This window comes from Aquila chrysaetos, chromosome 6, assembly GCF_900496995.4.
Source record: "Aquila chrysaetos chrysaetos chromosome 6, bAquChr1.4, whole genome shotgun sequence".
NCBI classification, from domain to species: Eukaryota; Metazoa; Chordata; class Aves; order Accipitriformes; family Accipitridae; genus Aquila; species Aquila chrysaetos.
Genome location: NC_044009.1, coordinates 40,978,377 through 41,005,135, shown reverse-complemented (window position 1 = coordinate 41,005,135; position 26,759 = coordinate 40,978,377). Strand labels below are relative to the sequence as shown.

The following is a 26,759-nucleotide window of genomic DNA, read 5'->3' as shown; positions in this document are numbered from 1 at the left end:
TCAAAACCCTAAATTCCCACACGTCATCATTTCTTATATGCAATGCTACTCCCATTCAACTGATTTTTCTAGGTTTATTTCTCACCTCTGTTATTCCAAAACAAAACAGAAAAACACTCAGTCCCAAAAATCAATTTTAAATTTATATTCTGGGTTCTTATTATTGGGTTTTGTTAGTTTTTAATCTTTTTATGAAGTTATTCAAAGCTGTTAAAGATATTTCAGATTCATCAGGTTTTCTAAAGCCTTTTTTTTTGTCTTGGTAAAACTACTGTATTACTAAAGATACCAAACCAGGTTATAATACAGTTGATTTAAGACTGCAAATATTTGCCTGCAATACCAATTATAAGTAATAGGAATTAAAATCATTGTCGATACCTGTGGTTAAAGGCAGATGAGTGACACTAGTTAGACAGGTGAGAGTGAACCAGGTTGATGCTAACGTTGCTCCAGATAAAAGCAGCAGCAGTATGAACTTCAGCATGCCCCTGATAAAATCTGCAAATCTAAAATAAAAGCACAGATCAGAGCACTACAAATGTTGATTTTCATATTATTTAAAGGTGATGCTTGACAATTAATTCAGTATATTGGAGGCTATAAAAACAATTCAAAAATCATTTCTCATTTTCAGAAATAGAAAAAAGGCATTTTTATAGAATGGTGATATTTCTAGCTGTCAAGCTGAAGAGCCATGGATTTTTTAGCTGTCACAAAATAACAACCAAACCAGAACAATTCTCAAGGCATCAACTGAAAACACTTGGTATAGAGGAAGGGTGGTTTTTTTTCTTCTGCATTTGTTGGACACAACATCACACCACTACTTATATTGCTGTTTTGTCAGCGTTTGCCAGTCTCCCTTGGCAGACACACCACTCAATTAGCATATGAGGAGGCTGCTGCATTTCATTCAAGACATAGTTAAGTGTCAAGATTCATTCCTGTAGGAAATGACAAAACTCAAAATACCAGAATCCCTAGATCGAAGATGACAAGGAACAGCTTCTGAACCCTTGGATGCATTGGTGATGAAGCTCTTGATGGCTTAGGCAAAGCAGGAACTCTTTACACAGGTGGTCACCCTGCCAGTGGCTGTTTTGGGTTGAATGTTCCAGAAACCAAGAGCTTGGTGCCACTCCTCTCCTACACAGACCCCACTGACAGTCTGGGGGAGGACAGTCCCACAAATCCTTGGGCAATCTGGCTGTTACACAGAGGGAAATATGATCTTTATACCACCTGAAGATATAATGGCTTTTTTCATCTTTTTTCCTTTTTCTTTCAAGGAGACAGAATGCATTTGAGCAGCGCTCACATGGCATAATTATCAGTGCAACTGCTCTTTTCAAAAGGGATTTCAACACAGCTACTAAAAAAGATAGCTTAGAAAAGGCAATGTCATTTATCCACTAGTAATTTTCTATAATCTCCTGCTTAGAAGATGTGATTTTGGGCCAGACAGGTTAGGTATGTATGTCTAAAGAGTGTCTTCTGCCCTTATAGCCTCCTACCTTGATTACAGTTAACGGTAGCCCAATCCACCTAGGTTTGTCCCTGATGAAATCTGTCTGTCTGTCAGCTAACTGCCTTCTCAGCCCTGACAAACATCACTTTACAGGCAGATACCTTATAGCTTACTTGATAAAACAGATAATGCTACCAACTGTTTGAGAACTAGGAACCTCAGCTCCACATGTAGCATAAGAGATGTATGAGTAATGCAATCAAAAAAACCCCCACACTTTTCTTTTCATTCTCCCTGTGCTTTAATTCCACATTGAATTTAGCAGCGAGTAATGCAATAAGCAGTAGTGGAAGATCAATGCTGCATATAATCTTAAAAGTTTATGACTGCAGTGTTCAAGTGGCTTACACATTAATCTCCAATAGTCAGAGGTTAGCTGCTACTGTTGTTTTTTTCTGACAATCCAAATCCAGCAATCAGGATCACCTCTTCTCAGTGGTTTGCCAGTTTCTTTAATTATTCTTGGGGATCACTGGGGTCAAAATCAGCAATTTTAGAAGCTTCTCAGAAGCATCTCAAAGTGCAAACTTTCAGCTCCTTCCACAGAGACTCACTGCTTTGCCTGGCAGCAGACAACATCACTATTCCGACTCTGTACAGGCAAGAGCAGTTACGTATATCCTGCCTAATGAAACACAGTGTGAGAAATACCAGCCTTCAGGGAGGGACATTCACAGACAACAGGTCTGGAAGGGATCTCTAGGGGGTCCTCTATCTCTATCCTACCACCAGGGATATGTGGGGATGGGAGGATGATACGCAACTAAACCATTCAAGATAGTTAAGTGGAGCAAATATCTACCTTTACTGAGCAGCTGCAGCTCTTTTTTGACACAAAGATCCTGGTTTGGGTATCAATGGTAGCAGTGCACTCCGAGGAACTCTCAGATATCAAAGGACTCCAGAAGGGTCAAAGAGAAACTTAAGGTTTATGCAGCTACTGAATTCAGCCAGTAACAGAAATAATGGGAAAAAATGACATAGCGAACTAGCCTGAACTTGGTAATCGAGGGACTTCTGCTTCTTGTCTGGTTACAGGAGAATAAAGACGACTATAAATCTACTCAAGTCTTCAGAATACTTGTTTCAATCAAAAAATGAGAGAAATTATTTTTATCCTCTGACCCCAGTATCTGCTTTCAAAACCTTCTGTTCTGTTTAAATCCTTCTTCATCATCTAGCGTGTAAAGGGATGTCTGCAGCTGCTAAAAAAGTAGGCACACCAGGAGAGAAGGTGTATACTTACCCGGACACAGACTTCTGAGCCTACTGCTGGTAAGTCTCCTGCAACCCAGCAAATCCAGCCCTAGGCTGGATCCTACAGTTAATCACAAACCTGCATTGCTGACAATACTGTCTGTTGCTAAGGAAATTATCACCATGTCATAAAGTTTCAGCATTTTGACTACACTGCAGGTTAAAAGGAGGAAGAAAAATTGAGCCATGGAGGACAAAACCTCAGAAATATCTATGATCATTAACAAAAAAGATGTGGCCAAAAAAAAATAAATCTGAGAAAAAGAAATAGATTTATGTTTCCATGCAGTGATATGAATGTCGCTTTTTGACGCTGCTTTTCTTCAAACCAGTATCATTTGAAAGCTGCCAGCAAAGGGTACAGCACCTGCCAGCTGCCCAAAATAGCCCAGGCTTTTCAATTATAAAAATGCATCACACAAATTAGCTAAACATATCTAAGTTCATGGCTATTGGGACAGCACTGGGTTGAGAGCAGAAGGATTTATGTATCGTGCTGAGGAAAAGTTGCACCATTTTGAAAATGAGATAGATAAACAAATTTCCAAACTGGGCATTACTTTAAATATAGATGATTTAACACCTAGGGTGATGTGCAGGACCAAATGCTCCAGGGCAAGGCTCAGGTTGTTCCAGTGCTAAATGGTAGAATATGCATTGAAAAAAATGGAAGGAGCGAATTCCTAAACTGCACCAATTTTGCTTTGATAAATTAGCAGGAAAAAAAAATTAGGGAAAAAACCCTAAAACCCAACAGCTTCTTGAGACATGGTTAAGGGAGAGAGCTGCTTGCTTAGCAAATCACAGTTCTGACACTGAAATACATCAACTTGTCAGTCTTGACAAGAATCATTACTTAATTTTCCTAATTACAACTTTCAGCAGATTACAGTCAGACTCGTCATTGATTCAACCCTACACAGATAAATGCTGAATAGGCCTAGGACGGAGAGTCATCCATCAGGAGTGACAAATCACCTCCTCCCTCCTTTTCTGTATGCAAACCCTCCCATTTGAACTGTGTATCGCCAAAGTTAGAAAGACATATTTGGAGACAGACTGTTGGTATTTTTTTGAATTTACTCAAAAGCAAAGCTCTGAATGCTACAAAATACTGGTATTCAACAAGGTTTGAAATCAATTTTGAAGCAGTTAAAGAGACTGTCAGCATTTCTTGAAACTTAACCAAGGCAATATATTAAATAAATTAATCTACCATAAAGATTGAGATTTGCATGTTGGCATTGAGTCAGCAGATTCTCTCCTAACAAAGTTAAGTGAGCTGCTAAGGGTGCTCCTCTACTATTGAAATGTTGCAAATATACCAGAGATTAATTCATGATGGAAAAAATTAAATTGGCACACTACCTGCTTCAGCATGTAACCTGCTACGGCATCTGTGTCATTTACCACAGCTGGTTTTAAACATCTACTTCTCTTAGAAAGAAAACCTCATATCTGAGCTTAGCTAATCAAAAGCAACTCTTTTTAGAGGCAATCAGGGTGTGAACTTTGTTTCAAGTCCTTTGGTCTGCATCTGGAGTGGATGGGTGAGTGGAAAGCGTTTGTTTCTTTTCCCTAGGTCAGGAGTTTTTTCCTCTCCCTCTGTTGCAGTTGCTAGGCAGCCTGCAAAATGTCAGGATGAGAAACCTCACATTTCTTTATGCATTGTGTACTCTGATGATGCACAGCAAGTGAAAAAAAGGGAGCTTCAATTTCTGTCCTAAAAAGATGCCTCTCTGGGTCCACAATCCCACAATGACTGCAATGATGACAGACCCCTGCACTTCTGCTAAATTCACTGCAGAACTGGACTCTAAATTTAGAGTGGACATAGAGAAGCCAGAACAATGTTTAGATATCCAGATGTAAAGTGAACATGTGATTGGTTTTAATCAGTTTTATAAACTCACTGCTCAAGTACCTCCTGAAAGATGTTTTCTCCATTCCCCCCACTCCCTTTTTTAAAGGGGATCTCAATGAAGAAAAAGCAGCAGCCTTTTGGAAGGGCAATCCGGTTCATGCTTTTCCACTGCCCATGTCATCAGCATTCATGATGGCCAGAGAGCGCTGTGTTTGGATATCTAAAAACCAAAAACAGCCAAAACAGGCCCAGACTAATTTCTCTGTGGAAGAATGTAATGTTATTGTGGGTAGGCTGCCTGCGCTACATTCCCAATATCCCTTCGGGAGTCAATATGCCCAAAAGTGTTGATGGAAGGAGACAGACACTAATTTCTTCAATGCTTTCCAAATGTGCTACAACGGGTTCTCCCTCATACCAGGCAGCTGAATTCACAAGAACTGTGTTTAAAAGGAGCGCACAGGAAACACTTGTCAGGAGTAACAGTACGACTTGCCAAATTGAGGCATACGCATGTGGAGTTCTCAAGCCCCAGCAAACACTAACATGGAATATACAAATTATTGCTCTACGAGAAACACATCGTAACCCCAGAATGCATTTTCCATTTCAAGTTTCTAGACGATGAGAGAAAACAAGTTAAGTTATTAAGAGGATAAGCTAAATGACAATCACAGTTGAAGAAATGGAGAAGGACATGTAATTATTCTTACCTTGCCATTGCTATGCCAACAACACAACCTCCAACTATAGACCAAAATCCAATCCAGCCTGCATCTACCTGACAGGAAAAAAATCAAAACAAAACATAGAGAAATGTGTTAAAGCTGAGAAAATAAGATGATAAGATGTTACTTTCAAAACAAATGGTGTGCAGGAGCTGCAAACTGCTAGCAACAGCCCCTGACAACAATCTGAAGTGCAAGACTTTTCCTTAGATATTCAAAAGGAAATAAATTCACTAAAAGAAAGTATGGCTAAGTAGCCTATGCCCTAAATGTGACCTCTTTTTATAGAATCTGAGTAATGTCCTCTGGATTTTTATAATACTCTATCAAAAGCTTAGAAATCCTCTTCTCCCCACTTCATCTTTTCCACCTGGTAAACATAATTTTCTTTTACTAAAGGTGCAGCAGCCAACAATACTCGCATTTGTTTACCTGCCTCCTCCTTCTTGTCAAAAGGTGCATATGGTTCTGAAAACACCTACCGCTGGTGGAGAGTCAGACAGTTTGGGATGCCAAAGCTACAGTTTATTTTGTTTAAAATTTCAGGAGAAAAGTGGTCCATATGTATTAATAGCATCTTAAACATAAAAACTTGATAAAATTGTATGCTAGTGCAAAATAGAACATGCCACTTACAAAACAGCTGCTGATTATCAGCCAGGAGATACTTACTTGGCTTACGTGAACTGGCGTTAATATCAAATCCAGAACACCAGACCAGCCAGAGAAAACACCCAGTGGTATAGCATAGGCTAAAGCAACCATCAAGAATCGGAAATTGCTGTGAAGACAAAACATATGCAATTAGCTGCAGCTTGTATTAGAAATTGCACCAAGATTAGCTGCTAGATTAAATGACACCCTAGAATCTATATTCTGCCCACCAAGAAAAATAGCAGAGGTCTGAAGAACGAGTGAGCCAGGAAAAAACAGAAAGGTATCCAGCCATGCCACTGAAATTCCAGTGGCTGAGATGTTACTGCCTTAGCACTGTGATAATAAAAAAAGCCAGTCTCTCCATGTAACTCAAAGATTTTTGTAACTTGCTGGGCTCATGTGTTTCTCATTTCCACAAGCAATTCTTCCATGCATTTGCATGGGCAACCTACTTAGCCTAAGTGTATGTTAGGAACAATAAGCACTAATTTAAATGACAAAAAGCATATTTCAAGAATAAAATCGGATATTCATACTTTTTGAACCGCACTTTTTCTTTTTTTTAAACTGTTTTACTTCTCTTTATTTTGGTGAAAGGGAGGGAGAGCTCTGGGAATGAGATGGGTACAGTTGCAAGAGTGGAAAATTTTGACGGTTTGAACTGTCAAAAAACAGACAAGTATAATATTCTGCTCTAAATAGACAACGTGTTTGCTTTTTCTTCCCAATTAAAAATTATTCAACCTTTAGTATTCAGTGAAGATGAAGCAGTCAAAGCTGTGTCAACATCTTCATCGTACACAGCTAAACAGGAGTTGGCAGACAAATACCACCTCCAATTTCCCCCACCCACCCACCGTAACCAAAAGCAAATGCAAAGTCTTTGGGAAGAGACATCCAACTTTTCCCAAAAAATGTTTCAATTTGGGAATAAAAACAGAAAATATGCTTTGGACTCTGCTACAGTGATATTTTAAAGTGAAGAGATTTTTATGGTGATTCCAAGGTTATCCCATGAATATCTGTGTAACCACAAAATGTGTTTCCCCCCATTCCCAAAAAATTTACAAAAAATTGATACTGATCAGTACCAGTTCCTTGGCATGCAGTGACAATTTGACAGCACAGAGTTACAAAAGCCAAGAGGGGGAGAAAGCTTCAAATACTCTCCAAAACATTCAGAGGTTTGCAGCTTACGCTGTTTTACTCCCCTAGAAGATCCATGCACAGCACACCAGCCAGCATTTTTTTGCACTGTTCTTTTTCACACATCCTCTCCTTGAATAACACATTTCTATCACATGAACATATCCTCCTCTTTCAATATCATTCAAGTCAGATTTATTTTTTAATGCAAAGAAAAACAAATCCCAAACTTTCAGCTTTTCCACACACTGCTTATATTTCTCTGAATGCTAAACTGTTTGCTGTCTTCCTGACAAATTTTTTTGTCTCTTAAGAATACCATACTCTTATCCTAGTCTATCTTCTATCATCTTGCATCTCTGAAGGCAGGTTTTCTGATGCTATTTCATACAACCCATGTAAAAGCTAATTCTACATCTGTAGAATAAAATAAAAGGGAAAGCGCCCATTTTGCCTGGATGTTATATAGCCATGTCGTAGATTGCAAAGAGGGAACAAGTCTGAATGTACTTTTCCAAAATAACGCTTGCTCAATATTCAAAATCTTTGGCTATCTGAACCTCAACTTCATTAAAGAGCTACTTTTGAGGGGGCGAGTACTTTGTATCTTACTTGACTGAGACCTCCTGTGGCGTATTTGTCTCCTGTAACTCAAGCAATGAGACAGACTGGCACGTGGGTAGCTGCTCTGTGCCATGTCCAACTCCTAATACCAATACTAGAGAACCAACTCTGCATCATGACATCCTGCAGTGACAAAGGCTGCCACCCTCCTTTGTCTCCAGAATAAGGAAGGTGACCAGGAAAAAGGGTGCACAGCAGTGACAAAGCAGCACCGATCACCAGATGTCATTCTGTCCCCTTGTCCAGCAACAGCTAGCGCTGGCTACATTAGAGTGCTGAAGCTATTTGAAACAGGTACCTTAAGTAGCAGCTCCGCTTTTCATGGCTCCAGTCACTTGTATTTGTTTTTGCAATTTTGCAATTGCTCCACTGAAAATAGAAAAATGTGCTGTCTGTCACACCATCAGTTGGTGAACCCACACTGTTTTCCATCGTATCAGCCCTTATGACAGAATATCAGCATTAGCCTCTCTGTTAAACCATTCTGCTGGAATACGAATTCACTTTTTCTGCTGTTTTTTCAGAAATCTACTTAACGCCACTAGAATCTGTAAGACAGGCTGGTTCAGAGGGGAGCCCCATCAAAGTCAGTCACCATTTTCAGAGTAACTTTGACAGTGCCTATTAACATCAGGCACACTCTGAGCAGCTTCCATCACTGGATGGTGATGTCATATGAAAGTTTCATTAAAGAAATAATGATGCACAAAAACCCTGTTATGGAATTTCAAAATTGCTTACATAGTCCCTTGAAAATATAAAAGGCATGTCACTGGCTAAAAGCATCTAATTATTTCAAAGCAAAAATCATAATGTTTTCTTAAATCGGATTTTAAGATTTATCAACAATTTACTTGTATTATAATTTTTTCCATGGAAATTTGTGTCATATTGTGAAATGGGAGGGGGGGGGAAAGTCATATTTGCTTCACCCAAGAAACTGAGAAAGGGCACCATACTTTTTCTAATGGAAATTCAAACTACACTTGTCACAGTGTGTGATAGACTGTTAAAAGATTTGGGCTTAGCTCCCAAACCATGACTAATCTGTCGTCTCCCACTGCAGGCTGAGAGAGCTGGTATCAGGAGATAACCAGAGATCAGCTAATCGTTATAATCTGTCAGAAGCAGGAATCCTCCAAATCAGGAGGAAAACCCAGTTCCTAAGCAAGTCCCAAAAAAACGGCCTATGGGGGATGGTTGACCCTAAGATGATATGTATAATACAACTCTGCAAGAAGCAGCTTATGAAGATGACTGCTCAAGGACCTGAAGCCATGAAGGAGTGTGGGAGTTGCAAGGATGCGATAGATCCCTTTGGCGACCAAGAAAAAAGGTCAATGACTTCAATGGTAAAGTTATGCTATGCAACTTTATTTTGAAGTAATAAAACTGCAGCCTGGGGGAGAGAAGACGGAAATGATGAACATCTCAATTCTCATGAGTGTTATTTGGTGCACAGTTGGGTCAGCCCACCAGCTCACACACATCCTAAATGCCTTACACACAGTTCTTATACCAGAGAGTAAGTCTGCAATAAGGGGAAATCATGATTTCCTGGTACCCATCAGCTGATTACCTTCAGTCTACATTACTAAGTCAAAAGAACGGCTCTCTGTGCCAAGAATTATGAAGCCTAGATTAGGCAAGCAACAGAGCTTAGAAGCCCAACGAGCCAGATGATGGATTTCTCTTGAAGCATGGCAGATACCATTTTCTTTTATAAAACCCCCTTGCTTGATGGATTGTTGCTGAAAGGCTCCCCAAGATAAGTGGGTTTAATGATGAACTGTTGATTGTTTCATGTACAGAGGAATGAAGAAGTGCCTTTGATAAGGGGTAGCATGGAAGAATGCATAAAGACCAGAGGGAAGTGAGATACAATGATCTATCTGACCGCATTTTAAAAAACCTCTTGGTTCTTGGAGACACTATAAACTATGCTCATTATTTAAGTGTCCAGTTTGTTTTCTTAAGTTTCATTGATTGTGAATAGTAAGCCAGCTTTGCTGTTTACCTCCTGACCTTACCAGTATCTCAGGTCCACTGTTTACAACACTTTGAACAAGGAATCTAATGGTTATAAAGCTCCCAAATGGAGTACTGTCAACAGAAATTTTATATTTCACCTGCAGAGTCAGTTGCTGTTTGGATTTCTGTTCAACAGCAACATTTTTACAACACAGCCCTCAGGCAGGGTCTCACTGCACACCAGCTTGGGTGCGTAACAGCATTATTGTGTGCGCTAAGTGTCCTTATGGGAATTGCTATTTTTTAATATCCTGAGTAGGTCACTTTGCAGACTAACCAGCCAGCTGTACTCACACCTCCTCCCAACTGCCAGCTTGCTCCAGGATGAACGCACAGGATTAAGCATCTTGTCAACTATTTACTCCCCCAAACTGAAACAAAAGCCTCCAAAAGCAAAAGAAAAAAACCCAATGACAACAAGGGATGAGCTGCTTTTGCTGGCTCTAAATACACTTAGAAAGTACAGCCCACAATAGGTCTGTAATAACTAAATGCCTAGAGCTCCACAATTATCAAGTTTCAAGCAGCCCTTTGTATGCGGATTCAGCTCCTATCACTACATCACCCAAGAAACAATTACAGCAAGAGTTTGAAGCCCCCCAGTGAAGTCAGCCATACTTCGCACCATGGGAGAGGTTCTTCTTTGCCCCAGGAAGTTCATCTGTGCAGTATCACCTACAGGGCACAGGCCTTCAAAATTATTCAGCGTTAATACTACAGTTGCTTTAGCTGTTCCTCTGAGATCAGATTCCCATTACACAAGACATTGTACAAACACTGCAGGGGACAGGACCGTGTCTTACCAAAAGAGCCCAAGTGGGAGAAGTTGCAAAGCTGGAGATGTCACTTTCTTTATAAACTTTTTTTTTTAAACCCCCAAATTTAAGGGAAGCTAACTCATCTTTGAACCTGTCCAGAAATACATCTGGAGACACTTCTATTCCCACTTCATGTTTTAACATAAAATTAATGAGATTTAATAGATCATATAATGGTTTCAGATGGTTCATTCATTGCTCCCACGGCTGAATGAAAGCAGCTGAATACTCCTTTGAATGACAAGCAAACCCCAAATTCATTCCAACATAATAAGCACAGAAGAAAGCAGCTTATTAGTTAGTTATGCCCAGTGTTGTTAATTGTTATCTCACACCTAGCAGTACGCACACTGTTAACAATCTTGTATAACCTGATGTAACAGAAGCATTGCATAAGAAAAGCTGTGCTAACAGCATGACTAAAGCAGTGTTGGTGCTGAAGGACTCTGGCATGAAGGCTTGAGATATACCCAATGATTTAAAATTTAATGTCTGCTTTTTAACAGTTAGCATCCTTTTATGTCTCAGCATTAATATTTAATTTTATTTTGTTTAAAAGCACTATAAACCAACTTGTTTGCTCAATAAGAAGATTAAAGCACACTTGTTTTTATTTATTTAGGTGCTGATCTGCTTTGAAGTGGAAACCCAATGAGGACCTACCTTAAGAGTCTGCAAAAACTTCTCCTGTAGCTGAGCCGTTGGCTTGCCGCAGCCACGCTGGGAGGGAATGGCGGGCGTGAGGGGAAGTAGGCCAACGCTGCAGAAAATATCAGGGAAACCATTCCAAATTCTAAACAAGATGGCAAAGAAAAACAAAACTGAGAACAGGTGTTAGCATCAAAAGACTTATTTTGGTACAGCATTGTTATCAGCCAGCCACTGATACATAAATCCCACCACAAGTGCTCTACTGCTCCTGACAAGAGAACTCTATAACTTGAAGGAGAATTTCCTTTTTCCTCCCCAAGCAAGATTTCAAATTGAGATGGAGAATCAATGAGATGGAGAAGTACCAGCAGTCGATTCCAGTGACAGGAGCTGCAGAGAACCAGACTCGCACACGGGGAACTCAGTGAAGCAAAAGGAAAGCTTTTGCTTTTTCTCTTTAGAGAAAACAGCATTATGAAGATTTGGCCACATTTCCTCATGATGGAAGTAACACAGTGCAGGTAACAGCGTGCTAGAGACTTTACACAGATGGGACTGGGGAAACCCCAGGGCATGGAATGACAATTACTCGGTGCACAGGATGACGAAGGCAAATGAAGGTCAAGCAAGGCAGCATCTCGGACACAAACAGTATTACATGACAACAGAATATAAAGAGAAAAGCATAGGAGCAGCCATGGCTCAGGAATAGAAAAAGCACAGGTAATAGGGAGAAAAATGAAAGAATAGAGCTGTTTGCAGATGCTCCTCTTGTTCAGCAGCAGGTATTCTAGATCTTTGAAAAACTGCATAGCAGAAGTTTGGACCTGAACTTGCAAAGTGATGAGCACTTCACAGAAAATACTCTGCAAGCCCCGTGATCAGACATTCTGAGGAAAAACAACTCTACCCACAGTCAGTCTAATTAATTTGTTTTACAGGTCTTTTACAATGTATATCATGTTCTCCACAGTTCTCAATCCCAGTATTTCTCCTATCCCCTTTGAAAACAAGATTCTTTGCTGCTGGAGAGAAAAATGTATAGCTGAAGTGTGTTATCTTAAAAGAACCTGTGATCTTGTAACAAAGAAGTGTTCACCGACACCACAAATAAATTCCAGCAGAGCTGGATACTCAGTTGCGTTCATTTTCTTTTTTCTTCTCTTTTTTAATAAATCGATATGAACATGGCACTTTGCCAGCTCTTCTGCTAAACCAGAAGTAAATAAATTCAGGAAACTGAAAAGTAAATAACACTCGGAGTCTAAATGGATCAGCTGGAGATGGGGAAGGGAAATGAATGCTTCTATTTGGTATATGGAAAAAAAAGTCTACACCAAATTTCTTTTGAAGGCATACCGGGAATGTGACAATGCCTTTCTTCACAATCAAATACTAAAGGATTCATTTTGAATTACGTGGTGTCTCTTTTCCTGCTGTGGTCTAATTGCATGTTTTGAGGGTCAAGGGCACTTTCACTAGACCTTCTCACTCTATCTCCTCTGTTCTCCAGAAAATAGATTAATTTCCATCTTTGTGTACGTTGTTTTTGAGACCATGAGCAGCAAATAAAGAACTGGCTGTAACTGATCATCCCAGATCTAAGAAAGGGATGAGATGTTTTGTCACTATAGGATGATACTAGACACAGAAGCAAGGCTTGCCAAAAGCTGTTCATCCCCTTCTCCTGCATCTAGGTCTACATATAGGTTTATAGGTATACATATGTACATGCATATGCATACTTTAATCACATATTAAAGGAAGATTTCAGACTGCAGACAGGTAAAGCTAACAAGAATGTGACCACACAAACCCATAAACTTTGTCCAAGGTGCTTATTATTTAACTTTATTATACTGCAATGCCATAAGGGGAAAGGCTAGGTCTTTTTCTAAAGAATGTAAAACACATTGATAATTTTTTTAAGTCACAGTAATATTTTATAGCAGGTGCCCATCTGGGGCCTCTTCTATGGGTTGCCTCAAGATTCCTGCCCGTCAAATTGCTGCAGCAGGAGCAGTATAGTAACACTTAATTTTTTTTTTTTTTTTAAATTACTAAATGCAGCATGCAGTCCTTGTAGTACCTTCTTGCAACTCTTTAATGTTTCCCAGTGTTATACTTTCCAGGCTAACAAATTTGCCTCGCAAGCACTGCCCTCATGCACAAAAGAGCAGAATTCACTTTGGAAACTAAAGCAGCTCCCTCTACTGCAGAATAAAAATCCTTAGTGCCATCTTAGCTTTGTGTACACTTCCATCTCTATCAGAAGTCCAGGTACTGCCAAACACATCCGATTTCTTACATGCTCCATTCCTTCCTCATTAGGAAACCCAGACCTTTATCTCCATCATCATCATTTACTCTACCAGACTAGATAAAGAAAAATAATTCCCAGGACAAGTTTTAGATTGTTAGTAGGGAGTAAAAGTAAGCAAAAGAGAAAAGGTAAGAAATAGGTCAATATTGAGACTGAGGGAGCCGCAGTCACAAAAGAGGAGCTCTTCCACAGGAGCTACTGGCTTCTCAACAGTGCAATGGATGCAACAAAGCATTCAGAATTGGGCAAGTCAGCACAAATTAGCGTGCAGAAACACATCTGTGTGTATCTCTTGTTGAGGAGTGAATCTGGAACGCTTCACAAAAGCTGGGTACCACACCACAGTGACCTGTGACTGTCCAAGTGGAGAGATGCCTGCATCTTAGCCTAGGAAGTAGGCACCCTGCTGCCTGTGTAAGCCCCAAACTGAAAAAAAAAGAGGTTTAGAGACACAAGCATCCTTGATACAAGGTCTTTTTCCTTCAGATAGGCTACTCATAGCACAAACACCTACCCAAACCCAGAAAACCCTCCTCCCCATCTTGTCCTGAAATGTAAAGGGGGAATGAGGGCACTTTACACACACATGCTTTTTTTTTTTTTAAAACAAATAATTGTTTGACATTGATATTTAGGAAAGCACATTGCTAGAAGCTCTGGCTGCAGTCCAGAATAATTCAAGCTTCCTTATGCGATTCAGGTAATACAATTCAATCCTGATTTGCTACATCTGTACTATTTCAGTTGTGAACCAGAATGTGCGGCGACAGAAATGACACAGAAAGAGGCTGTGGTAATTCAGCTGAGCTCTTAGTCCACGTTTGAGATAAAGGAAGAGCAATTTATTAAAACACAGAAGAGACTGGAGTTAACAGAGCAATTTCAGAATGGATTTATAAGCAATTGCTTTGTAATCATGTTTGAGGTTAAGTCCTTGGAAAATTAGCACACTCTTGGCATGCTACTGATCCCAAGTTAACAATTCACATCATTACCATCTCTTAAAACTCATCACCTAACTTTTGGAGGCTGCTTATCTAGTGCTACCTCACACAAAAGCAACAAGCTCCATCACAAACACAACTCCATTAGGAATGCAGAATGCTTATCCTGTGAAACTGGCTTTCCCATAGTATCTGAAAGAAGACGTTATACCAAGCCTGACCACGCTCGGTAAAGCAGCGGGGAAGGGGGACATTTGGGTCCAGCTCCTTGTTCTGCTACATTCTGTAACACTTCTACTAGTAATCTGTGAAGTCAGTTTGAGCTTTGTTTTCTGCCCAGCTGATTAAGGGGACAAATAGTACCCTCCCACACCTACCAGGTATTTTTTGCTCTGCAGGTGAACAGAGCCATACATACATACATATGAGGCAGTCGCCCACCACGAGGCAGCCTTCCTTCCACCTCAGGAGCCCACCAGGCATAGTAGAGCACAAGGGAGGCAGACAGCGGGGACCTTGCTCCTTCAGCTCTCCAGGGAAACAGGGATGAGGTGAGACAGGACAAATCCCACAAGGGATTCAAAGCAACCTCCTCTTTGACAGTTCCTACCAATTTTAAACCAGTTGGACGTTTTGCCACCGTCACTGCAATTCACTGCAGGCCAGTAATGTTCACAAACCAGCTCTTTTTCATTGCCTCAACAGCTAAAGGGGTTGTAGCTCCTGAACAGATGCACCCCGTATGACACAACCACAAGCACAGCTGCACAAAGAAACCACCTCTGTTCAAAGCACTTTTGACCACTAAGGACTACAGGTGCCCCACAAAACGCATTTCCTAGGAAGCTGAAGAGCTGCTGCAGGATCATCTTATGCTGGGACCAACGATCCCAAACGGGTCTACAGGGTGTTCCCAAACCCTTGCCGGCTCAGAAAGGCAGAAAGAGCTGTGCTGAGACATGGGGCAGGCAAGACACACCTCTGAACCTTGGTGGCAACCAAGATCCATCCCAGTTTCTGAAGAAATTGCTTAGGAAAACCTCCCAGAAGAGAAAGTGAATCTAATGGGCTGCTGAAAGCAACATTTCTAGCGCTACCAGACTCAAAACAGTGGTTTTAGACACAAACCTGTACTTTAGGCGGATGAATTCTTCTCTCTCCATGGAAAAATCTGAAGAGGGAGAGCTAAAGCACTTCTCTAATCACTAGACTTTTCCTCCCGTTATCTACTGCTCCTCAGGACAAAAGCTGACTTGCCTTCATTTTTCCTTCTTTCACGTTGGCCATTTTCATGTGCCATGAGATTTTTGGAGTCTAACATCATGTTTACCTCTGAAAAAGGCCTAAACAAACCCCAACTTCTTTGTTGTTCCAATACATTTGAGTCCAGTAAAAAGGTTACTCAAAAATACTTGCTGAAATAGTGATCCAACTTCTACTACGCTTTAAAACGAACAGTAAAGTGGCCCTCACCCGACAGGAGTATTAACTTGACAAAATTTCCATAAGAATAATGTCCAGGAATAAATGACCACAAACAGCTAACTCAATCCCATAAACCTGCATATAAACTACACAGTGTATATATATATATATATATATATATATTTTAAGACTTCTGGAACACTTAGGGCTAACTCCTGGCTGAATTTCAGAGGCTGCAATTATAAGGGGGGGAAGAACACAACCAAATGTGCAACTGCCATGACATAGTAAAGTTCAGCTGCTCTTAATGCTATACCCATTCATATCCACTAAGAATCAGATCATAGACTCTTAAGCCACTTAAGCAACTCTTTTTCCTTAAAACTTGCTGCTAATTTTTCTAAGTGGCACAAAGAGCCGTAGAAGCCATTGCATGAAAAAGAGCAAGGACATAAAATCTATCAGGTGAATTTTGTATCAGTGGTTTTTTTACACTAAACTGTTGTCACTTCATTGAAATTGCTCATCACAAAAGAATTATGTGGTTTCAGTTAAAAACAAAACCTACTGAGTTTTAATTTCAATGTTAGATTCTTAAATATTAATAATCTAATCACATTTGAAAGGCATATGCAAGTCATAAATTAAGGCTGATTTAAGCAGGAAAGAATTTAATGCTGAAAGACTTAAAGATTTCCATCCTTACAGAAACAAAGGAAAAAAACCCCAACCTGTCATGGACATTTTTTTGATGAAAATTCAAGAAGCAAAAACCAGTTTGGAAGCTCAGGGAAAGCATAAGCTCTCCTAGCAGACATTTCTCCTACGATTAGCCGATACAAACAACTGAAATACTTCATTTGGAATCAGTCTGTACAAAAGGCTATTTTTAAATCTTTCCTACACAAAAGGGAAAAAAAAATTAACCCTTCCAATAGTACAACATTTTACCACTTCATTATTTTCATCAGTCAGTAACTTTTCTGTGCAGACCAGCCACTAGAGGGTAGTGGTTCACAAGCACCAGACACAAGCACAAAAGTATGTAAATTTTTCTTTTTCTTTTCTTTTTTTTAATTTTTATTTTTAAACCACACCTGCATACAGCACAGCCTCGATGCGGTCCTTGATGTGCTCATTGTTGCTCTGTGATACCAGCGAGAGGTGAGATGTTCCATTAGGAGATGGCACTACAAGAGGTCCCACTAGAAACGCGCCAGCAGCGCCCAGGTAATTGAGCAGCGATGCGATGGCTGTTGCTGTGGCACGTTCATCTGGAGAAAACCATGTCGTGGAAAGAAATGGTGCTGCATTCATCACAGTTGGCCCCGCCAAGCCATTTAACAGCTGCCCTCCATGAATCAGCCTGGAATAGAGAATAGAGACCACAGTCATTTGGATGAAAAAAAAAAAAAAAAAAAAAAGGCAAGCAATTGTCTTTTTTTTTTTTTTTTTTTAATTAAAAAAGCATGTAAGATATTGAGTGCTGGAGACGGAGCAACTGCACAAAGAAATTAAAGTCCTGTGCAAAAAAAGGATATTCTATACACTAAGAGAAGCCCAATTAGACTGATTTAAAGAATCCAGAGCTACTCTGGTCTCATTACCTCAGATAAATGGAGAAGCAAATGTTCTCTTCAAAGCAGTAAAGGAAGAGGGAATAAAAGGGACTTTCTTTGCAGAAAAAAGGTATCATGATAGGATATAAAAGTAGAAAAGGTGTAGGAGCAGGAAAGCTTTAAATTACAAATGTCTTAAGCCTGACCCCTTGCCTGCATAAATCCCAACAGAAGATTCAAATTAGTTACAGCAGATCCAAAATTGAAACACTTCAGAAAAATACTCTGCATATTTTTTCACTGCATTATTTATTTTTATTTACACACTCAGATGAGCTCTATGTGCCTACAGATGAGGAGGCCGGGCTGTTGAGGTTTCCAAGAGAATCGTCTTCTCCAGCAATCTGGCCATTCTCAACACACTGTTGAAACAGCCAAGCAAACCCAGATTTTTCTCATTTCTCACACTCATTGGGATTTAACAGATAAGGCTGGTGACAGAACAGAGAGAGTACTTCCAAGCAGTGAAGCCTCTGCAAACTTTGGCTTAATATTAGTACAATGAGCACATACAGAAAGGACTTTTTGAAGGCTCTTCTACACGTGGAAGTCAGCCAGAATCCTTCCACTGTGACTTTTCCAAAAAGTGATCAGCCATGAAAGGCAAAAGCATTTTTGAATTTATATAAAAACTTCATGTCTAAAAAACAACTAGCAAGTCAAACAAAACATTGCAACCCTCCAAAGTAGATCTATCCATTGTGCAATAAAATTGTGGCAGATGATATTTTTAAATGGGTGGTGTTTTTCTAAGCATAGCAGGAACTCGATGTTATTGCTGCAAGACTTGAGTTGTCAGACATAAAAAGCTACGGCCTGAAAATGGGGAAACATAAGCTAGCATTTAGGCAATGTTTCAAGCCACAAATGGCTGAATAATATACAGTGTAGCAGGAGTTTTTTAAAGCACACAAAGGAACAAAATATGCAAAAGAAATGCTGACAGACTCTTTATCAAATTAACAAGCTAGATTGCAATACAAAGGAAGAGATGCTACTGATTCTCAGTGGATTAGAAATTAAATTTTTAAACAAAATTTATAGAAATATACAGAAAAAAAGAAAAAGCTATTACATATCATCTGAATGAAACACTTTCTGGGCTGGGACTGAAGTAATACCCACTCTCTAAATAAGATTGCTCTTAATAAGCAATTTTTTTTTTTTTTTTTTTTTTTTTAAAGTTCACTTAGCGAGGATAGATTTCATTGCTATTTGTTCATGATGTGGTTCAGATGGACATCACCAAGGCATGGTCAGGCCTTTTTAATGCTTGTTAAACTGGGGACCCCCAATGAAATAGCTTTAAATAAACAAAAAGCACTATCTAAATAATGCTCTGGTATAGTTTTCTGGAGGACACATTACATGACTCCCTTATGGTTATTCTCCAACCCAGTGTACTTTGGACAAACCAAGATATCCTTGTGCACTTTGGTATTTTCATTCTACTTATCTCACTACAATAAGTTATTCTCAAACTTGTCCTAAACTATTCCAGGGTATTTTCAGAGCTATGCTACATCCCCAGAAACAGCTGCATTTCAGTAGCAAGTGACATAACTACTACCACTTATAAAGATTTTATTTTAGTATTTCCTTTGCTCCAAAGTGAATTTAATGCTTAAATTGTGGTTTTGTTATTGTATGCTAGGAAAACCGTGTCACCACAAAATAACCTTTATAGATATAGGTGCCATACTAACACTGCTGTTCACTTACACCACTATGATAATATTGTTTTAATTCAAATATGCCTACTCTATAGAAATCCTAAGGGCAAATAAAACTCACTAAAATCAGAAAAAAAATACAATAGTTCTTCTGCAGCGCCTATGGGCATGTAGACACTTCATCTGGTAGAAGAAGAAAAGTTTTGTTAAAGAAAACCCAAACAATCAACCAACGCTCTCCTGCCTTGCCCTGCTTCGTGTGCTGTTCCCATGGATTTGCCTTTCCATCTGCATTTTTGGCATTTACCAAGCTTGACATTATCATCCAGGGTTGAGCATCTCTTATCTTTATGTTGCTTAATATTTCAAGTCTAACATATTTGGGTTAATAAACACTATTTTCAGACTAAATTGCCACCGATATACAGACTACTACTTCAAATACCTCTGCATATGGTAACAGCCTAAACCTTATTTTATCTGTTTTTCAATACTGGCTTGAATTAAGCTACTTTTTCCTGAGAAAAAGATTGTTTGCATTGTTCCTCTACACATCCTTAACTCATTTCCCTAGAGAGGCAGGGACGAGAGATTCAAAATGTAATTCAGTGCATTTACTATGCTCCTACTCCAAGAGACATATGTAGCAGCTGCGCCATCTGACAGAGAAATAAGAACACAAGAGTACTGGTGGCTTTTTCCTGTTTGTTACAACATCTTATCATCACCGTGCTAGATTTTGGTCTCACAGCCCATAGGAGTCTCCTCTTGTACACCATCAGTGCTAAAAATTGCTCCAAAACCAAGAGACACTTGTTTCTGTTACTCCCCAATTTTCTTCTTGTTTCTGCTACTGAAAAGGTGCAAAGAGCAACTGCATTTTCCCCTGTCACTATTTCAGTTTCATTCTGCACAAGATTTCTCTTCCTTGAGAAAAGGGCTAAAAAGATAACTTTAGCTCAGGACCTTACCCAGATGGAAGAATATTTTTCAGTCTTATTTCACTAACTGGGTAATTTTCATCTGTTATTTATCCAGCTCTGTTCTGTTTTCCGATGCATTATTTATTCAATCATCATCTAACTATTTTCATGTATCAAAAAGCAGAAAGTTATCGACTTCAAATAATAGAAAATAATACAAGAGTAGAAGGCTTTTTAATCACAATCATGAAAGAGAAAATTGGAAAAAATAACACCACAAATTCATCCCTGACTTACAAAATAATTGATGACTGTCTAGCTTAAAGCAAAAGTGGGGAAGTAAACATCTACCCCAAATATCTTGTTTTTAACCATTTCAGAAGCCAGGTCAGGTACTTATTTCAAAATTTCAAGGTTCTTGCACACCTGACCTCTGCACTAATGAATTTGTGTGCTCTGCCAAACTTGTAACTTGCAGTTGAACACAAGCCCTTAAAAAAAAAAAAAAATTAAAATTATCTGAGGACTAGTTAAAATGCTAGTGTGAAATATCACGCGCCAGAGCATCAAATAATGGATAACTTGCACATTTACATTAAGTATATACCTGTCTATATAAAAAAAAAAATACACAGATGTATATATACACACACACACACCCCCCTTTGCACAAAATAAAGATCACATTTGCTCCTAAACTGGCCTCTGAATTGCAAAAAGATAGAACAAGGGATAGTTCAAACAGAGCAATAGAAATTAGAGAAGAAAAACTCTTACTGTACTATATTGTCACCTCTTTTCCAAATTTTTGTCAAGTCACATTATAAATAACTTAAATTATATGGTTTTCATCACTTCCCTGAGAGAAGACTTTATATGAGTATTAAGAAGCAACCTGGTTATACCTGCTTTATTCACTCCCTGCTGTCACAGTTGCAATATCCTAATAGGCAACAACAACAAAAAACCATGTAAGGCCATAAATGCTGAAATTACAGTATCACTGAGCAAACTGGGTATGACAAAAGTGAGATTATACAGGAAAAAGGTTTTAGTGATTGATGATAATACCATATAGTTAAGATGGGAAAGAGCTTCCATTTACAGTCAGCTCTATTTATCTTTTTCTCGCTGTATGGGTTTTCATGCATGGTCACAGTCCCGTCAGGTATTGGATTTGTTAAGCTATTTAAAAGCTATGTAAAAAACAACAGACATTTAGTGTTTCTACCACAGTATGCCCCATGCCTGGATTTTGGAGAATTTTAAATGAAAGAAAATCTCATTCGTTTCTGTACTCAGATGGGGAAACAAAGGCAACAGTAGAGGGAAAATGACATACTCCAAAAATTACTTTTAATACAACAGATTTAAACCACAACACTAAAATCAGTCTCCAAAGCTCAGTTCTAAGACATGTTAATTGAACTTGTTTTGGGAAGGCTAGGACTGGAGAAGTCGTATCAGTATTTTAACACTGATTAACAGAGTGGAAAAAGTGTTTTCACCTTTTCTTTGGCAGGCAACACAGGGGAAGAGTGAGGCCATCAGCCCCAGTGAATTGCTCTGACTCTCTAAACATGGATTTTCTCTACCAGACTCTGATCAGCCCCCGGCCGACTGGTAAATTAGGTTCCTCTGGGTCCTAGGAGGGAGCAGAGCTCATTTCGAGAGCCTTGTGAAGATGAGATTTTGGTGCAGGTTTTCTTCCTTCAACTCTTACCATGCTTTTCCTACTAGCTGCCATGAGAATTGACCACTTAGTCACTATTCAAACTTCTATACAAATGCAATGAAAAAAACCCGCTAATTCAGTTTTGCCACTGTTTGGCAAAGTGTGAGGAGCAATGAAGTTGCTGATAGTTCTAGTCTGCTGCTGCATGAAGACAGCGCTGTAGCGTGCCTCTTAGTCTGGAAAAGTTTAGTAGATTAATCGCTGATCCCAACAATTAACGCAAAAAGCGATTCCGGATAAAGAAGTTAATGTTTTACAGAAATAGATGTCTGATTTTTCTTTCACATGCCTGACATTTTCACTCATTGAAAGAAGTGGATTGTTCAACTCGTGCTAATTTGGAAGACAAATAAGTTTATATAGCGATTAGCTCATTGTGGGAACTACTGGAAGCAAATGAAAGAGACCCTTCCACTGGAGGACTTCTGAGCACTTTTCAAGTGCTATTGAATTTAGCCTCACTACATGGCAACAAAGCAAGTAAATACCTCCTATTCTAGAGCATCTACATTGATGTATGATGCAAGTTGCTTGCCCAGCAAAAGCAATATGAAAAGACAGGGACCACATTATACATTAGGAAATTTATTATACCTCGGAGGGAACTGATACCAGTTCTGTAAAGAATCACCTCTGATTTTTCACAATCAAGTTACTAGAAAAGGATAGAGCTTTTCCTTTAGACTCAAAAATAAATACAACAAAAGAACCCTCTATTAAGTGGAACCTTTTCAGGTACTTTTCAAGGCAAAGAGAGAATTAGGGAGGTCAAATTCATGCTTTACAGCAAGTCATTGCTACGGAGTATGGGGAGAACCCAATGCAAGTGCTGTTCTGTTCATAACCCAAAAAGAGTGCGGTAAGGCTCTATCTCTGTAAAAGGACTGGAAAGAAAAATACCTCTGGGTAAAGCAATGAATTCATCTATTAAAAATAACATTCTGAAAGATGAATTTCATGGAAATGCACTTCCTTTCAATATTTTCATTAAATGATATATTTATACTACAAAAGCTTTATGCCTTCTGGATATTCATGGATTGAGGCCATTAGCATTTTTTAGCTTGTTTTTGATGCATGCAACCATTGATATGTGGAATAATTTAAAGCTGTTTTTCCCCATCAGTAAGAAAAATTATTACAAGCAGAAAGCCTGAGTCACTGTGTGGTACATTATCTCCAGCAATAAAGTGAAAAAGAGAAAAGAAAAACTTAAAAATGTACTTTTGACCATTTTCATCAGGAACTGGGCTCACATTTCACCCCCTGTACAAACCATGGCCTCAGCACAGTCAGTCACATCATTATGGGAGCAGACTTGGAAAGGACCATAGCATCTCCCAGGCATCCCAGCCTCATGCCTCCTCTCCCACTCTTAAAGAAAACAGCAAACACATTTGCAATGGTCTGAAAAACGGTGAGTTATCGTTTTAAATTTAAAAGGATTGGAAAAATGGAGTTACTTCAAAACTATCATTACTGAGAGTCTGCCAAGAGAGAGACAAGGATTTGCAAGGAGAGGAAGCAGCAATCTCAGGCCAAGACCCTGATGTCTCCGTCAGACATCCTGATGGAGAAAAGGGACAAGGTGGGCATAGAGCAAGACCCCTGGCAGTACGGTGACAAATTCACTCACATCTCCACATCACCATGCCATGTTATTGTGCAGCCAAGCCAGCTGTCACACGGCTGAGAAGAAGGTTTCTTCACTTAAAGCTTTATCCAAGTTTGAAGGATGAGGGCACATGAAATCAAAGCTTCTTTTTGGCAATTTTTTTTTATTAAAAGTTGGGGTTTTTTTTGGTTTTTTTTAAAGCTAACCCACTCCACAAACCCGTTATTAAAAGATGACATCTTTACAGCAACACTAACGGAAGACATGCTCATCAGATATGAACAGATCCATGATAAACAGCATTGCTGTACACACAAAGTAGGCAATTACATTATGGGCTAATGAGGCAAAACATACTGAAACAAGTTATCAGGGAAGGGCACCAGGACTGGCTGCTATCAGGGCTGCCATGTGAGAAAGCTGATGGAGATTACTTAGCACAAGATAGGTCCTCAGTAGGATTTTTTAGTAAAAGAGTAGGAGTGTACAGGAGATACAGAAAATTAGGGAATGGGATAAGCAAGACCTATTTAAGCATTCCTGAACAATTTTTCTTAGGCCAGTAAAAGAGCCAAGAGCGTGTTTTTGATTATAATGCACCAACTTCAATATAAATTCAATTAATATGAATTCTTCTTTAAGGACAAAAATTAGCCAACAGAGTATGAGTCACAAGACTAAGGCAAAGAGCTCAATACGATTTAAAAAATTAAAAGCTTTCTACAGTTGAGGGTAACACCTGCCATTATATTAGATGGAGCTAAATATCCCACAAAGAATATAAATTGTCTTCCCTTCCAGCATAGGCTTATACTAGCTGAGGCCTTGTAGAAATGCTGCCCATTAAATACTGCTGCAATGCCAAGCCCTTTCTGAGATTTCAGAGTGTCCTTTAATGTACCTACTGGACTTATCACTCAAAGAATTTTCACAGGGTCTCTAAATTGCTAATTCAGCAGCTACCTCCGTCGCTATGGTAGGCAGATGACACCCACAGTGCCATGGCCAAAATCCAGCACAGGAGCAAGAAGAAAGAGTATTTATCACAAAACTGTCAAGCTGTCTCCATCAACAAATAAGCAAAGCAGGAAAAAATCTCCACCACTTAGGAACAACTCACAGGACCTCTCATCTAAAACAGCAGCTTCGGAACAGAGGTTAAAAAATAAAACCTCTGTACAAGATGAAGCTGGTGGAGGTAATAAAAACAAGCTAAACTGTTAAGTTACTGGGGTATAAAAATTAAATATTCCCCATGAGAACCTACCTGTGAATGACCTGTTTCCTTTTTTTCCCCACTTACCTCTTCTTCTGATACTATGGATTAACCCAGCTCAGCCTTCCCCCAGCACTGCAGCCAAATCACAAACCAGCAAGTGCCATCAGCACCAGGCAAGTGCTCTATCTTAACATCTTCCTCCTACGCTCACTGAGCTACAGCACACAAACAGGTATGTTTATTCATCTTTTTACTCCCAGAACCACACTTTAGATTAAATACTTTTTTCATTTCTCTTCCCCAGTGAGTTAGGCAGTGCACAAAATGCTCACTCTCTCTTTATTTCTTACATGCAGATTCTTCTACCATCCTCTCCTAAAAGGCTCTTTTCATTCCCTGGAACATTTTAATCCCTCTTCTCCACAGCTGCTCCAGTTTGGGGTGGTTTTTTGAGCACAGAAGTGTGTTCAGTATGGCCAGGGACTATGAGAATCCTAATTATGTCTTGTCTTTACTGGAATTACCTCTTCCTGAGGTAATTTCATGCATGAGAATGGTGGCTCATGGTTGTTTTAGGATCAGGAAAGACAAATAATGAGATGATCCCATGCCATTCTTTAGGCTTTCAGGGATGAAAAAGGGAAAACGTGGTACTATTAAAGAGTAACTCTAACAAGAATAAAATACAAACTAGGTTGCAACTAGCTAACAGAAACAAAATGTACTAAAGATGTGGTAAGAGCAAATCTTCAAATATAATAAAGGAAAAAGTTAACATCAATATATCTAAGAGTAGGCAAAAAACCTCAAAATCCTAAGAAGTGGTATTATTAAAGAAAAAACCCTTTACAGGATCTACCAATTACTGCTGTGTCCCCCATAAATAACTTTGTAAATAACCGCTCCTGTTTCCACTGTAATTCTCCATGTTATTGTTTTGCTGGCTTCCCAGCAAATGTTTTAATAGTACTTATTGCCAAGGAGTGCCCTCTCACTGCCATGACTCAAGGTCGTCAGTAACTACTTCTCTGTTGTGAAATCTAATGTGAAGGCCAAACACAACCAGCCCACAGCATACTAAATTCTAATAAATTGCTTAATTAATAGATTCAATACAAATGACAAATTATGTTACATCCTTTACTTCCATGTCTTTAATTATCCTGTCTTTCAAAACATTTTAAGAAGTCTTACATCACACGGTCAGTTTTAAAAGCCACAGATTTATGGCTATGGGCCGATTTCATCATTTATTTCCTTCTTTCTTATAAGTTTCAGCTCATACAGCTTTTTGCCTAGATTTATTATTTTACAATCATATGGAAGACCTAAGCTGTATGTAAATCTATTACTAAACACAGAATATGAGATAAACATGAAGTGTTATGTGGGGAGAAAAAAGCAATCCTGATTTTGTCTATTAAAAAATGGCCTCCTAGTAATGTTAATGTTCAGGATAAAATAGCCAAATTCTAAAAGAGTCCAATGAGAATATTCACTCAGTGCGAAGCAGTAGTCAAAAAGGAAAGGACTGGACAAAATGCAGGCAAAAAGTGTTAGCGATGCTCTTGTAGGGAAGGGAAGAAGGTACAAGTTCAGGAATGGTACAATTTGATAATGTCTTTTTTTCATGTTCTACATAATTTACATTAACTATGAACTAAAAAAATAGGTGTGACAAATGAGGTTTTCATAACATTTAGAAAGGAATAGTGATTTGGGGTTTTATTTTTAAAAGTCAAATTTACTGTCACATAACTGGCACATCTGACAAACCCAGAAGCACGTGGTACATAAGAAAAATTCTTTTTAACCTCCTTGTCTGCATGATACACACAGTAACCTCACAGGTTATTGGGCTGGGGAGGAAAGCAGGAAAGAGCATATGTGTACATGAGAGGGACTTTACTAGTCCATGTATAGGTTGGTTCCTCAATTTCAGACGGAATTCCATACTTCCACATTTTCATCATGCA

At 39.1% G+C, this 26,759-nt stretch overlaps 1 protein-coding gene across 1 annotated transcript in view; it reads right to left on the bottom strand.

Moving 5' to 3' along the window:
- SLC49A4 (solute carrier family 49 member 4) overlaps nucleotides 1-26,759 on the bottom strand; it is a 66,470-nt gene that overhangs the window by 16,174 nt on the left and 23,537 nt on the right. Inside the window, exons 3-7 of the mRNA XM_030016881.2 lie at nucleotides 17,097-17,365; nucleotides 11,320-11,449; nucleotides 6,053-6,161; nucleotides 5,366-5,433; nucleotides 382-509 (exon numbers count right to left, since the gene is read on the bottom strand). Coding sequence (XP_029872741.1) covers nucleotides 382-509; nucleotides 5,366-5,433; nucleotides 6,053-6,161; nucleotides 11,320-11,449; nucleotides 17,097-17,365 — 704 coding nt within the window. The remainder of the gene's footprint in view (nucleotides 1-381; nucleotides 510-5,365; nucleotides 5,434-6,052; nucleotides 6,162-11,319; nucleotides 11,450-17,096; nucleotides 17,366-26,759) is intronic.